The following is a 12136-nucleotide window of genomic DNA, read 5'->3' as shown; positions in this document are numbered from 1 at the left end:
ATTCTAAGGGGGGAAAAAAACTAAAATAACAGAAAAGGGAAAAAATCAGAGGGCGTTTGGGATTCACATTTCTTCTTTAACTAAAATTATCAATTTCATGACATACATATAATACAAACCCAGTATTAATCTTTTAGTGCATTGATTCTTTTCATATTTCCTCACTGATCATGACATAACCATAAGCTCTTTTCAAACAGTAGGTGTCTGTTTCTTGCACTTCACTTAACAGATGATACTGATGGTTTTGCAATATAAAAATTATAAATTATCCCTTCTATCTTCTCAAGCTGAAAAGTTGACACCAGTAAGCCAAAAGAAAAATACAAAACAGCCTTATTTGATAGGATGTAAAAGATGTTTTTTTCTTTTCTTACATATTAAGAATTTTATCAAATAAATACAGCTATCTTAGAATATAAAAGAAAAAGATTTTGTAATAAGAAGAAAAAAAAAGAGTTTTACATTACTTTTTCAATTTGAGTTTATAAGATATTGGCTTTTTGTGCATATTAATAAAACTCACTTTTGTATTCTGATAAGTTCTTCTTTCAAAATATGATGTTACCAGAGTCCGCACAGACCAGAATCTGTAGTTACCAGTAGTCCTATATTGCTTCTTCTGGTCTCCTACTTTATCATCTTAAAAGTTTCAATTTTTATCTATTGAATTAAATTATTGTGCTCTCTATTATTTGGTGATAAATACACCAAGTAACATAGCTGAAATTTAGGAATTTTATAACAAATTCAGGTTTATAAGGTTTCTAAGAACAGGATTCTGGGGTCAACCAAGTAAGGCTCACCAATGGAGCAGGAAAGACACTACAAGTTTATTTCCTATGAGCTTGATTAGAATGTCAGGGTCCTAGTTGTTTAAAGTCCGAAACACATTTTAACCTAACTTTTGGATGAAATGTGTTACTTTTCAATATCTGAGAGACAGTCTTCCAGATTGATTTCCTCCTAGACTATGGGGAAGGGTCTTGCGTTTGGGCACCAGGCAACTAGAGCAGATGTCCTTGAGAATATGTATGCCTATGGCAGAGGACACAGAGATTGAAGTTCTGGCAGTTAGATGGGTGCTCCCTAGGAGGGGAAAGCGCCTGGAAGGTTTTCTTTGAAAAAAATCAAGGATTAAAAACTAGGGATCCCAGAGGCTTGGGAGGTTGAGGCAGGAGGATCACAAGTTCAAAGATAGCCTCAAAAACAAAAACAACAACAAAAATGGGCTGGGAATGTGGCTCAGTGGTTAAGTGCCCCTGGGTTCAATCTTCAATCCCTGGTACAAACAAACAACAATAAAACTTGGGAAAGGAAGGAAGGCAGCCATACATTCACTCATCTTCAGCAATTCACTGTTTGCCAAAGATTTATATTTTTCCTGATCTCATCCTTTAATGGCTAAGCATACAGATGAAAACTTCCTAATAGTGGCAAGCAAGTCTCTTGGAACAAAAATGAGAAGGAAAACAGAATTGCTAAATTCAACTCTCTGTACTGTTTGGGGCTGAATCTTACTTTGAAGAGAGAGACATACACACACCTTTGAAGTATATACTATCAGGCAGCAAGATCTTCATGCCAATATGCACACAGGAAGACTGTCAGGCAATGAATCTGTTTACAACTGAATTTGAAAAAAATTTGTTTTAATGTGATGTTTGCCTGTAAGGTCACAGAAAAAAAATTTAAATTCAATTCGGAAGAAAATTTAAGTTTGCTTCAAAAAAAGAAATTTGTATATTCTAGCATTACAAGCTGCAAACCAATATCATTTCAAGGGGAAGTTAATGGACCATTCATTCCATTTTATAAGGACTTCTTAGCTGGGGACAAATGGGAGGAAATGAGAAATCATTTTCAAATAGAATATCTTAAGATTAATAAGTGCATGTTTATAAACACTGTTACCACAGAAGTACTATGCTATCTTTGCAAATTAAAAAAAATACAGAATATAACCACACATTTTTCCTAGCTTCTTACAAAATCTATTCTCACAAAATTTATTCACATTGAATAAATGTGAAGAAGGGAGCCAGCTCAGAAGACTTTATATAAAAATATGGGCACTGTTTTTACAATCATGATATATTAGTATCTAAGCCTTTTAAATTAATATTTTCCTTTAAATTACCTGATTTTGCTGTGGGCAATGATGAAATAGACACATTTGTTGTGAACAGCCCAAAAGGACTTGGTCTCAGGGCTTTGGTTAACACTTATTGCAAGGGAAGGTTTAATCCACCCTTTGGTTTGGAAGAATACACTAATGAGCTTTCACTGAAGGTGCATCCTTAGCACATCCTGGGTCATCTTTACAAGGTTAGGTCTGCTGATGATGGATGTATAGTGAGTATCAAACAGCTGCACCTTTTAAATCCTAATTACTTATTGAGTCTCCTGGGCCGGTAGCCATTCTCCTGGATTGGGAGTCCAGTCCTGCTATGCTACAGAACACCCTAGAAAATACTGATCTGTAACAAATACCCGCTACGGGCAGTCTGGGCTCTATCTCTATTCTCAGAGAAGTTCTTATTCCTTGTCGTAAGTATAATCATTGTGAAAAGGGAAAAGGAGGAAAGAGCTCCTGATCCCTTGGCAGAAGGCCTGCACTTAGGGACATTTTCTGGTAGAAGTCGTAGGATTTGAGGTAGCCATCCATTTCCTCCAGTTTGCGCTTGGGATAATAAGACCCGTGTGAAAACAGCTGATAAAGTTGGGAGTGGCTGTGGGTCACGGGAACTTGATGGACTCATGATTCGCAACAGGATTAAACTAGCCGAACTGACTGTGTGCAGATCTTTGACTCCACAGTGCCCTACTCCTGGGGAGACCAAGAGTGACAGGAATCACCATGATACCAGGAGCACAGAGAAGCAAGGCCCACTGGGTGCCTTGGTACGCCTCTCAGAGTGCCAGATGCAGTCGTTTGGTGAACAGCAAAGCATCCCATGTGCTTGTGCAGGCAAGTAAAAAGACCTGAGGGGTTGGACAGAGGGCGCCTGTGGTTTTTGAATGTAATGTTGAAATTTCTAGAAATTTAAAGAATTTACCTCTCTGAGAAAATTAATAACTGGAGAACATTATGATTACTATAACTCTAGTGTATGAGCACTTCTATTGCTTTTTAATTTCTTTTCCCATTTTGGGGAAAACAAGAAAACCATGACTATTTCTGGATTTAAATTTCTAGAAATGATCTGTCTTTCAGGTTATACGAATACTCTAAGATGACCATACTTTTTTAAAAAAAAAATTCATTCTTTCTAGATATTCACAACAGTAGAGTGTCTTCTGACACATTCTTGAAGAAGAAAGGCAAAAGGTTCGCTCATCGACACGGGTTTCCTCGTATACTCAGCAACACAGGGAAAATGAAGATGCTTCTGAAGTTCCTTTCTCTCTCCTGGTCCCTTTCAGTGTTTTCTATCATTTAGCAAGATCCACCTTCCTTTTCAAGTTTTTGATTTGTAAGAATCAAAACTTGAAGTCACTGGTGAGAACAGCTGAGACCTGTTGACCAGTCTTTTATAAATAAGAAACCCAAAGTAGCTGTTTTCCACAATTATGGACTTCAGAGAAATGCAAACCCATATTATTCAAGAAGGTGAAACTCATACCAACTTGCTCTCACAACCATTTCTGAAAAATGAGTGCTCTAGAAGTCTACAGACACTACGCAGGGGCTGAGGGGAGGATTTCTACCTTATCCATCACTCTTTAGGAAATGGTAACCTGTGTGCCAAGGGTCAGTCTGACTAACAGATTAATTAGCATAAGTAACCCAAAGGGTGTGTCATTACAACTCTCTTTGGGGACAAATATTTTAAATGATGTTCAGCATGTGATATGGGAATGGGAGGTCCCCTCTGCTTGCTGCTGAAGTCTTCCAGCGTCTCTGGAAAGCACCCTTACAGCTCCATCCACCTCGAAAGTGGAGCTTTCATCTGGCTATCTTTCAAGGCTGCCTGGGTGGCCACCAAAAGCACTTGACATCTTGATGCACTTCAGCAGTTTTACATATACACAAACTTTGTAGAAAAATAAATTTGTCATTCGTCACCACATATGTTGATCTGGGGAGTGAGGTGCTTGCAATTCTCAAATGCTAAAATGACTTTACATATATAAAGACCCCCACAGACAAGTCCACAACTCCACCATCGCTGTATTTATCTATAATCGATAAAGGTAAATAAAGATGCCAAGTGTTCGCAACACTTTCAGCTTAGTTGAAGGCCAACCTTTAAGATTTGGCAGTTTGCAGCTAACCTTTATGGTTTCTAATCTGTTATCAGCTCTCTGCAGGCCATCTAGACACCCATGACCTGTTTGCTTCGGAGAGTGATAAGGAGGAAGAAACAACGGGTTTAAGGGAAGTCTTAGAAACATGACTCTAAGTTTATAAAGACAATAATATTTTCTCATAGGATGGGTTTAGGTACATGTTATGCTAAAGTCAAAGGAAGCAAGTAACCAGTCAAAATACTTTAGGTTATTAAGAGAAATACATTAAAAATACAAAAATCTGCACTTCTCTAGGCCAGAAAAAAATATAAAATATATATAGCAGTTTGAAAAGTTCTCCAAGTGCATCCTATAGTTCTTAAGGCTTATCTTTTCTTTTATAAACAGCTAACTTCAGTAGTTTTGTTTGTGTGTGATTTGGCCTAACTAAACAGAGTCTGTCTCATTAAATTCTTTTCTTCCTCTTTGTTGATCCTTCCAATGAAAGCAACAACAACCCAAGCTGACAAACTCTGGATGATTAACTTATTCAATGCCCAGGAATCTCTGATTATTAGAGTCTTGTGATAACTTTGTACTTTCCCATTCTAATGACTTTCAATGAGGCATGGGACTTCTCCTGAGGGCTTAGTTTCCATCATCTGTCTAATAGAGAGGACTCCACTGTCCCCACCAACTTCAGGGAGTTTCGGGGCAGCAAATTAGCCTTTTATGGAATGCTTTGTAAGATGTTATTTGTTAGGGTTCCCAGTCATATTTTATTTAAAGGAATATCTTAAAAGTCAGTAGGTATTCTCCAATCATCTATTAGTTTTGTAGAAGAGGCTGACTTTGATATTAACAATGGAAGGTAAAGAAATATGTATGTAGCTGGGGGTGTAGCTCAGCCATAGAACGTGTGCTTAGCATGCACAATGTCCTGGGTTCCAACCCTAATATCAAAAGAAAAATAAGACAGAAAAAGAAATCTATACTACCAATCCAACACATATAGAGATTACCACCTGTATTATGAGTTCAATTAGAAATGTGAAACATTTCAGCAAGACCAGTAGACTATCTGTAGACTTTAGAAATTACAACAGTAGAAATTATAATACTTCTTTTTGTAGAAATAAAACTTAGAACTTTGGAAGGGTTCATTTAAAAATAAAATAGGTATTTTGAAAGGCAAGATGCATTTTACAACTTGTTAACAGGTTTTTTTTAGAACAGGCATCTAACAAGGAAAATTTGCAATGGTTCATTTAACTTGTTCTTGTCTTTTTACCTGGAATATGGCCTCGGCAAGTATAAAAGAATTCTTTGCAATAGTCTTTGCAGAGCAGGGGAAGTACTAGATCTCTTTCCAAGACTTCTCTTTCAGGTGAGTGAAACAGGCTCTGAGAATGTGGAGAGCAAAGTGCACATTTGATTTCCTCCAGTAACTTCCCACATTCTGTGTTGTTGGTCACAGAAAATATCTGAAAGCCATAAATCAGAAACAAATGATGTGAAGTTAGGTTTGGTCACGTTTTTCTTACAATTATGTAAGCAGATAAGCCTAATTCAGCCAGTGAAGTTTTCTGAAAAGAGTTCCTGGGTCATAATCCAGGATGCCTTTATAAGGATATGAGCTCTCTCTGGGGTGGGTTGGGGGAAACAGAAGTCAGGGATCATAAAAGGGATCATCAAAGTCTATGACTCTGTCTTTCAGGTGTGAAGAATTAGAAGACAATTACATTTAGACTGTTGAATGCTTTAGCGCCTTTTTCTGCCTCAAAGTGATATTTCATGTTCTGCCATTGAATGATAATTCCCTTAAAAAATGCCAAATACCTTTATGCAACTGCACACAAAGCCTAATTTTTAAAAACATGGCTCATTTGTGTCTTAGGTGAAAATCTATTTCATTCTTGAAATTCCCAATATGATATTATAGTAAACGTGCTCAGATAACATTTTTAAAAATTTCTACTAATTTTCAATCTAAAGACTACCTAGGGAAAGTTTTCTAAACTGCCTTTCATGTTCTATAAAAATACCCGAAGCTGAATCAAACAGGTTTAAGACCAATTTTTATTATTCATTATATCTTAGCCAGGAAAAACTTTCTAACTCCTCAGGTATGCTATATGCATGAATAAACACAAGAGTTTAATGAAAGTGCTTTTGTATAACATGAATTTTAATGAAACAAGGCATACTTTTATTATTATTTTTAAGATGATACATCTTTTATTTCAATAAAACTGATTTCAAACTTATTGATCCATAGAGGTTAGTAATTAGTAGAGAGAATAGACTTGGTATTTCATGCTAACATTAAAAAGCTGGTATCAGGAGCACCTTTAATAAATACTGAAGACAATATCAGCACAGCATTTGAGACAAGAAATGCAAAGCTGTCCAAATCAAGCATTTTTCCATATTAAAAAAATGCTAATAAATTTCATATGTTTTCCCAATTCATTCAATTGCCTTTCTATTATTTCTTTAGAACTATGCACTCAAATTAATGTTTCAAACTCTAGATCACTGTTTAAAGCAAACAGTTCATTCATAAATTGAGCTTCTAATTTGAATAAATCATATGGCCTCTATATTTTAGGATTATGACATCATAGGTGATCATGAAATGCCTGATGTAGAGGAACAAGGTAACAAAAGAAATACAAGCATGCTGACATTTAGGCATGGAGTATTTAAAAGTCCAATAGAAATTACCCTATTTCAGGTAAAAAAAAAAATACGATATGCTATAACTATATACAATATTCAGAAAAGTCATTCTTAATCACAATGATATTTATATTTTTAATTTTATCAATTTATTTAAATGACAATTGCTTAAATGGTTAAAGTTTTCTAAAGGGAAACATACACCAGACACTTAGAATTTGCATTCCAAGAATGTTTTAAATGTCTTTTATTGTCCATACTCTGGCGGACCTCACCAGATCTATTCCATATTAATTATGCTCAGCTTGGTTTTGCTTGTTTATCATCTAGCAGTGAAAGAACAAAACAACTACAGGATGCTGAAGCCACCTTTTTTACTGGATGAAAAACTGGATTGTAATTACTCTTGGTTTTATGAAGAATACGAATGCTTCCCTTTTTTTTATAGTTGAAACAAAATGATCCCCAAATACTCTCCTAGAGGCTATCCAGGAAGAGCTTGATTTTAAGTGTCTAAAGAATTTTGTCTTTCCAATTTTTGGAATGAGTCCTGGCCACAAGATCCCTCTTCAAAAGTTGCAGAAATAGGATTCAATAAATTATCTGAAATCGAGTATAATATTATTCTTTTTAAAGTTTCATGCTGTTCCGGCCCAGCAGGATGGTAACATTTTGCTCTGTGTGAGGTCTGCAGTGTAAATACCTATTTGAAGATAGATAGAGCCATCATTCTGGCTTGGGTTTCAATGAACATTGCAATAGTCTTACTGAAGTCAATTAAACTGACTCGGCCAAAGCCACTCCTCTGGTTTAGACAGATGAGTACTGGTGTGGGTATTGGTAGGGTGATTTTTTTTTTCTTTTCCTTTTGTATTTATTTATTTTTGCCTGTATATCTATGTTCATCCAGGTCCTTAACTTTCTGACAATACAATCCATCTTCAGAAGAATTTTAAGCTAATTTCCTGTTTCAATTTTTTAAAGCCATATACAAAACCATCTAATTTATAGTGGCTTAAACTGAATATACTTTGGAAGAAATCATGTTAAAAGTTTGATACATTATTGCAGCATGCCCAGTAATGAGTGTGGCAGTGACTGACTAATTTGTAACATCTGGCAGGTCATCCTTTTAATCTTGGGCCACGTGAAAGTGAAATCCATATAAGAAAGTTAAGATAACTCCTGGGATACAGGAGAGTGTGGCCTACAACTATAGCTTATCAACAAACAGTAAAACGGTGACAGAGACCTTCTGTATTTCTCCTTATTTATCAAGTAACTAAACAAAGAGGGTAAAAAAAAACACCCACGTGGGTTCCAGAAAAGGACAAAAGGAGAAAATAATGACAGTATATTAAAATGTCGCCTTAAGATCACTTGGTTACACAAAAAGTTATTTCTAAAAATCATATGCCTACAAGGTTGTTCAGCTGTTCCTTAGAACACTTGCGTCTCTGGACTATATTGCTGGATTATGTCATTAAAGAGTTCAGTTTCAATTTTAGGCTAATATGTAAATAGATCATTGTACTAAGGCAGCTGTTAAAGGGACCCCAGGATGAGTTATTTGTTTAGTTGGATGTGTTCAACAATAGCCTTTGTCCCTGAAAGAGCCAGAGCAAACAAATGATTGTAAAAGGGCACACTTGAAAACAATTACTTTTCACCCATTCCTTGACAGCTTTGGCTGTGAAACCACCCAAGGTAGAGAGAGCCTCTATGCCTCTGTGGCTACAAGTTAAGTTTTAGAAATGGGGGCAACTCATTTGGTCGGGGTTTAATTTGGTTAATGGAAATTAGATCTTTTTAGCATGTTGTATTTAGGAACTGCAAAAATTCCTGAGACAATATAACTTCCTAAATTTTGGCAGTACTTATTTGAAAGGCAGTTTACAACCTCATTGCAATACATGACGTTATTATAGTGTACAGGAATTAAAATACAAAAACACAGTATCATGGCTAAGGAAATGAACTCAATGCTAGTTCATTAAAGAAAAACTGTTAGTGTAGAAACTAGAATTAATTGCAGAGCTAAGCATGTTAATATTCCTACCTAGTTTCTTACTATCTATTTGTCAAATAATTTTTTTCCCTTAGGAAAAAAGCTACTACTTGAAAAACTGCAGAAATCTTTCCTGGGGAAATATATTTTTTTCTTTCCTAAACAAAAAAGGGCCCTTTCGAATAGCCATCATCTCTCCTGTATACACATTATGAAATAAGACCCTAACATATATTATAATCCAGGAAGGTTTATGGGGGAAAAAGGAAACACTGAAGTTTATTATAAAATAACATGTTTTGAAAACTATTAAAATTTGAGAACTAACATAGGTCAAGAATGCATATGCATAGCTATATCAAATCTCTGGTTTGAACAATTTGAGTACTGTTGGTTTATAAACCACTTGTAATGGAACCAGCAAAGACCAGGGTGCCCAATTTAATAATTCAGACACATTTTCCAAATGAGTAGGGGTTTGTTGAAGATTGGGAGCATGAGAGGAAGAAAGGAATGTGGATAGCTAACGTGGCAGATTGCTTCCTAAAGGATGATTTCTTTTAAAAAAAATTTATACAGCTTCTCTTAAGGGTTGTAATTCCCCTGGTCCCTCCTCCCCTCCCCTTCACTCCACTATATTTAGTTAAGAACAGAGTTTTCATTGCACTATGTTCCTGGGAGAAGTCAATATTGCAGGGGTCTCTACATCATCTGTATACTCATAGCCCAGATTGCACACAGGGACACTTAATGGCAAATGTTTCTAAACCTTTCTTTGAGTTTCTGGTTCCTTGGGGCTCCTGGTAAAACCTTTAAGATAATCTGAATGTAGCTGTTTTGCAACTTAATTCAATTATAACACTGGAGCTTAATGACATTGTTTTGAAAAAAATGCTGGAATATCTGTTCCCTGAATCTCAGACTACTGCTGCATATGGTAAGAATAAAGAGTGAGTTGCAGCTGAAAACCTGCAGCAAGACAGTTCTCACTCATCTGGGAATAGAAGGAGTTGGACAAATGCTCCCTCAAAAGGCATGAACATTTGGACAGAGCTGGGGACTGAAAGAGAATGATGTTCTCTAGTTTCACCCATTAGTGAACCAACTAACAAATACAATGGTGTTGTTGTTATTCTTTTGCCATAAGCAACAGGACTCTGTGTGTGGGCAGCAGTTTAGTGGGGAGGAGGATAAGTCGACCCCTTTTTGTCCTATTGATTTTTTCCTATTTGCATGACTTGAGCAAATTAAATGATGCAATATGGCTTTTTGTTACAAAACAAAGTGAGAGATACCACCCAGACACATATGTTGATTCGTAGGAGCTGTTTACATGAGAATAGAGTGAAATCTACCGTGAACTGAGCATAAAAATTAGATTCAGCCTGGGTATTTTTTTTTTTTTAATGCCTGGGCCAGCAAGACTGAAGCACAAGTTTTCCAAGAGTCTCTCAGACCTTGACAACTGCAGTGTTGTAACAGAGGAATTCTTAATTAAACCTAAAATGGGGAACGGGAGGGGGAGCAAAGACACCTGATTGTTTATTTCACGTGCAGTGATTGTTAATGACGTGATCCAGCAGTCTGTACAGTGCATTGCACACATTACTGCATCCCAAGGCAGGAAAGAGATTGCAAAGTCAAAAATAAGCATGGCTTTGCACTCGACCGACACTATGTTCCTATTTGGTTAACATTTATCAACATAAGGGAATCATAAACACCATCGCCCCTAAAACAATGTTCCTAGAGGTCTTCCTAGACGACTCACCACCACGGCAAGCCTGAATATATAAGGTTACAAAATGACAGAGTTTTATGTGATAAACACGACCCAGCAAAATCACTCGCCAGTTTTTCGGGTTCTCTACCGGAGGTATCAGGAGTTCCTTTCCGCTGGCTTAACTATTGTAATGCAAGGCACCCCCCCTCTGACGGGGCTGAGGATCATAAACCAAACCATGCTTCAACATCCTTTACGATTCAGTCCTCCCTCTAACCGAGCACGTGGAGAAAACTGCACAAATCTTTTTCCCTAGAAAAATAAACCGGAAACCACAGCCACCTTAATTTACAGTTTCACCGCAGCCAATACCCGATTTGATCCAAAATACACTGTTAATCGCGATTCTTTTAAAATATTTACCCGGCACGGGATGAGGGTACCACAGAAGCGTCTCTTTTCTGAGACAGACAAGTTTGCACAGCATCCCGACCGCGGGCTCTGGGGGCGGGAGAGCTATCTGCGCACCCCAGAGGATCACACAACGGAGTCACGTTAGCGCTTTAAACAAGTTATCAGCAGAACTCCCCGAACAAGTTTTGCACTTCTTACAGCGACCAGCATCGCCAGAGCCACAGGGAACCCCACCCAGCCTTATGCCAAGTTCGCATCCGTGAGGCGGGCGAGTCCCTACCTTGTTCTCCAGGCGCCCCAGCCCCGGGCTGTCACTCCGCAAGCAGCAGGACAGCCGAGGGTAGAAGCCACCGCACAGCATCTCTCCCCCATTCAGCAGCTCCAGCTGGGACATCATCCGCCTGTCTCTCCTTTTCAGGCGCTTCGGGGGGTTCCCATTCAGGCACCTTCTCCTCCTGGCTGCGCTCCCGTCGCTCCTTTCCCCAAACTTAGCATCTCCTTCAAAGAAGCCCAGAGCCACGGCCAGCAGTAGCAGCTTAAAGGAGAGCATCTTCAGCATCGTCTGCCGTGAGCGGCAGGGGCTGGGCGCGCGAGGGTGGGGGGTAACGCCACTGCCCAGCAGGGGCACTAGGGCGCAGCTCCAGGAGGAGGCTACCGGGCTGCGGGACACTGGAGAGGCTGAGGAAAGTGGCCCGGGCGAAAATACGTAAAGCGATGCAACTTTGCAAAAAAGAAGAGTCGGGGCGATGGGTCCAATGCCTCGGGGGAACCGCAGGAGCGAGATAAAGTTGTGCAGATGACACCGTTTGCGGCTGTGCCAGTGTCAGTTGGGTTAGGGGCTTTCCGCTGCAGCTGGGACGTGGGAGGAGAAGGAGTTGGAAAAGGAGGAGGAAGAAGAGGAGACGGCCACAGAAGTTCACTTGTCCGTGTAACGGGAGTTGTTTAGGTGAGACAGTAGCAGGAACAGAAACGTCGGCGGTGGCGGCGGGGCAGGCGGAGGCAGGGCCAGCGCTGGGCTCTAGATGATGCTGAGGTCTCCTCTGCCGGCGGCTGCAGCTTCTCACACAGCCTCTCAT

At 38.6% G+C, this 12136-nt stretch overlaps 1 protein-coding gene across 1 annotated transcript in view; it reads right to left on the bottom strand.

Annotated features, from left to right (window-relative positions):
- The window catches only part of Hhip (hedgehog interacting protein), a 95703-nt gene extending 83778 nt beyond the window's left edge, over positions 1 to 11925 (bottom strand). Inside the window, exons 1-2 of the mRNA XM_026392721.2 lie at positions 11341 to 11925; positions 5525 to 5717 (exon numbers count right to left, since the gene is read on the bottom strand). Coding sequence (XP_026248506.2) covers positions 5525 to 5717; positions 11341 to 11619 — 472 coding nt within the window. The 5' untranslated portion in view covers positions 11620 to 11925. The remainder of the gene's footprint in view (positions 1 to 5524; positions 5718 to 11340) is intronic.
- Positions 11926 to 12136: the final 211 nt, after the last annotated feature.

The sequence above is a fragment of the Urocitellus parryii genome, chromosome 10 (assembly GCF_045843805.1).
Source record: "Urocitellus parryii isolate mUroPar1 chromosome 10, mUroPar1.hap1, whole genome shotgun sequence".
Classification (NCBI taxonomy): Eukaryota; Metazoa; Chordata; class Mammalia; order Rodentia; family Sciuridae; genus Urocitellus; species Urocitellus parryii.
The sequence above is the reverse complement of the archived record's forward strand: the minus strand, read 5'-3'. Positions and strand labels throughout refer to the sequence as shown.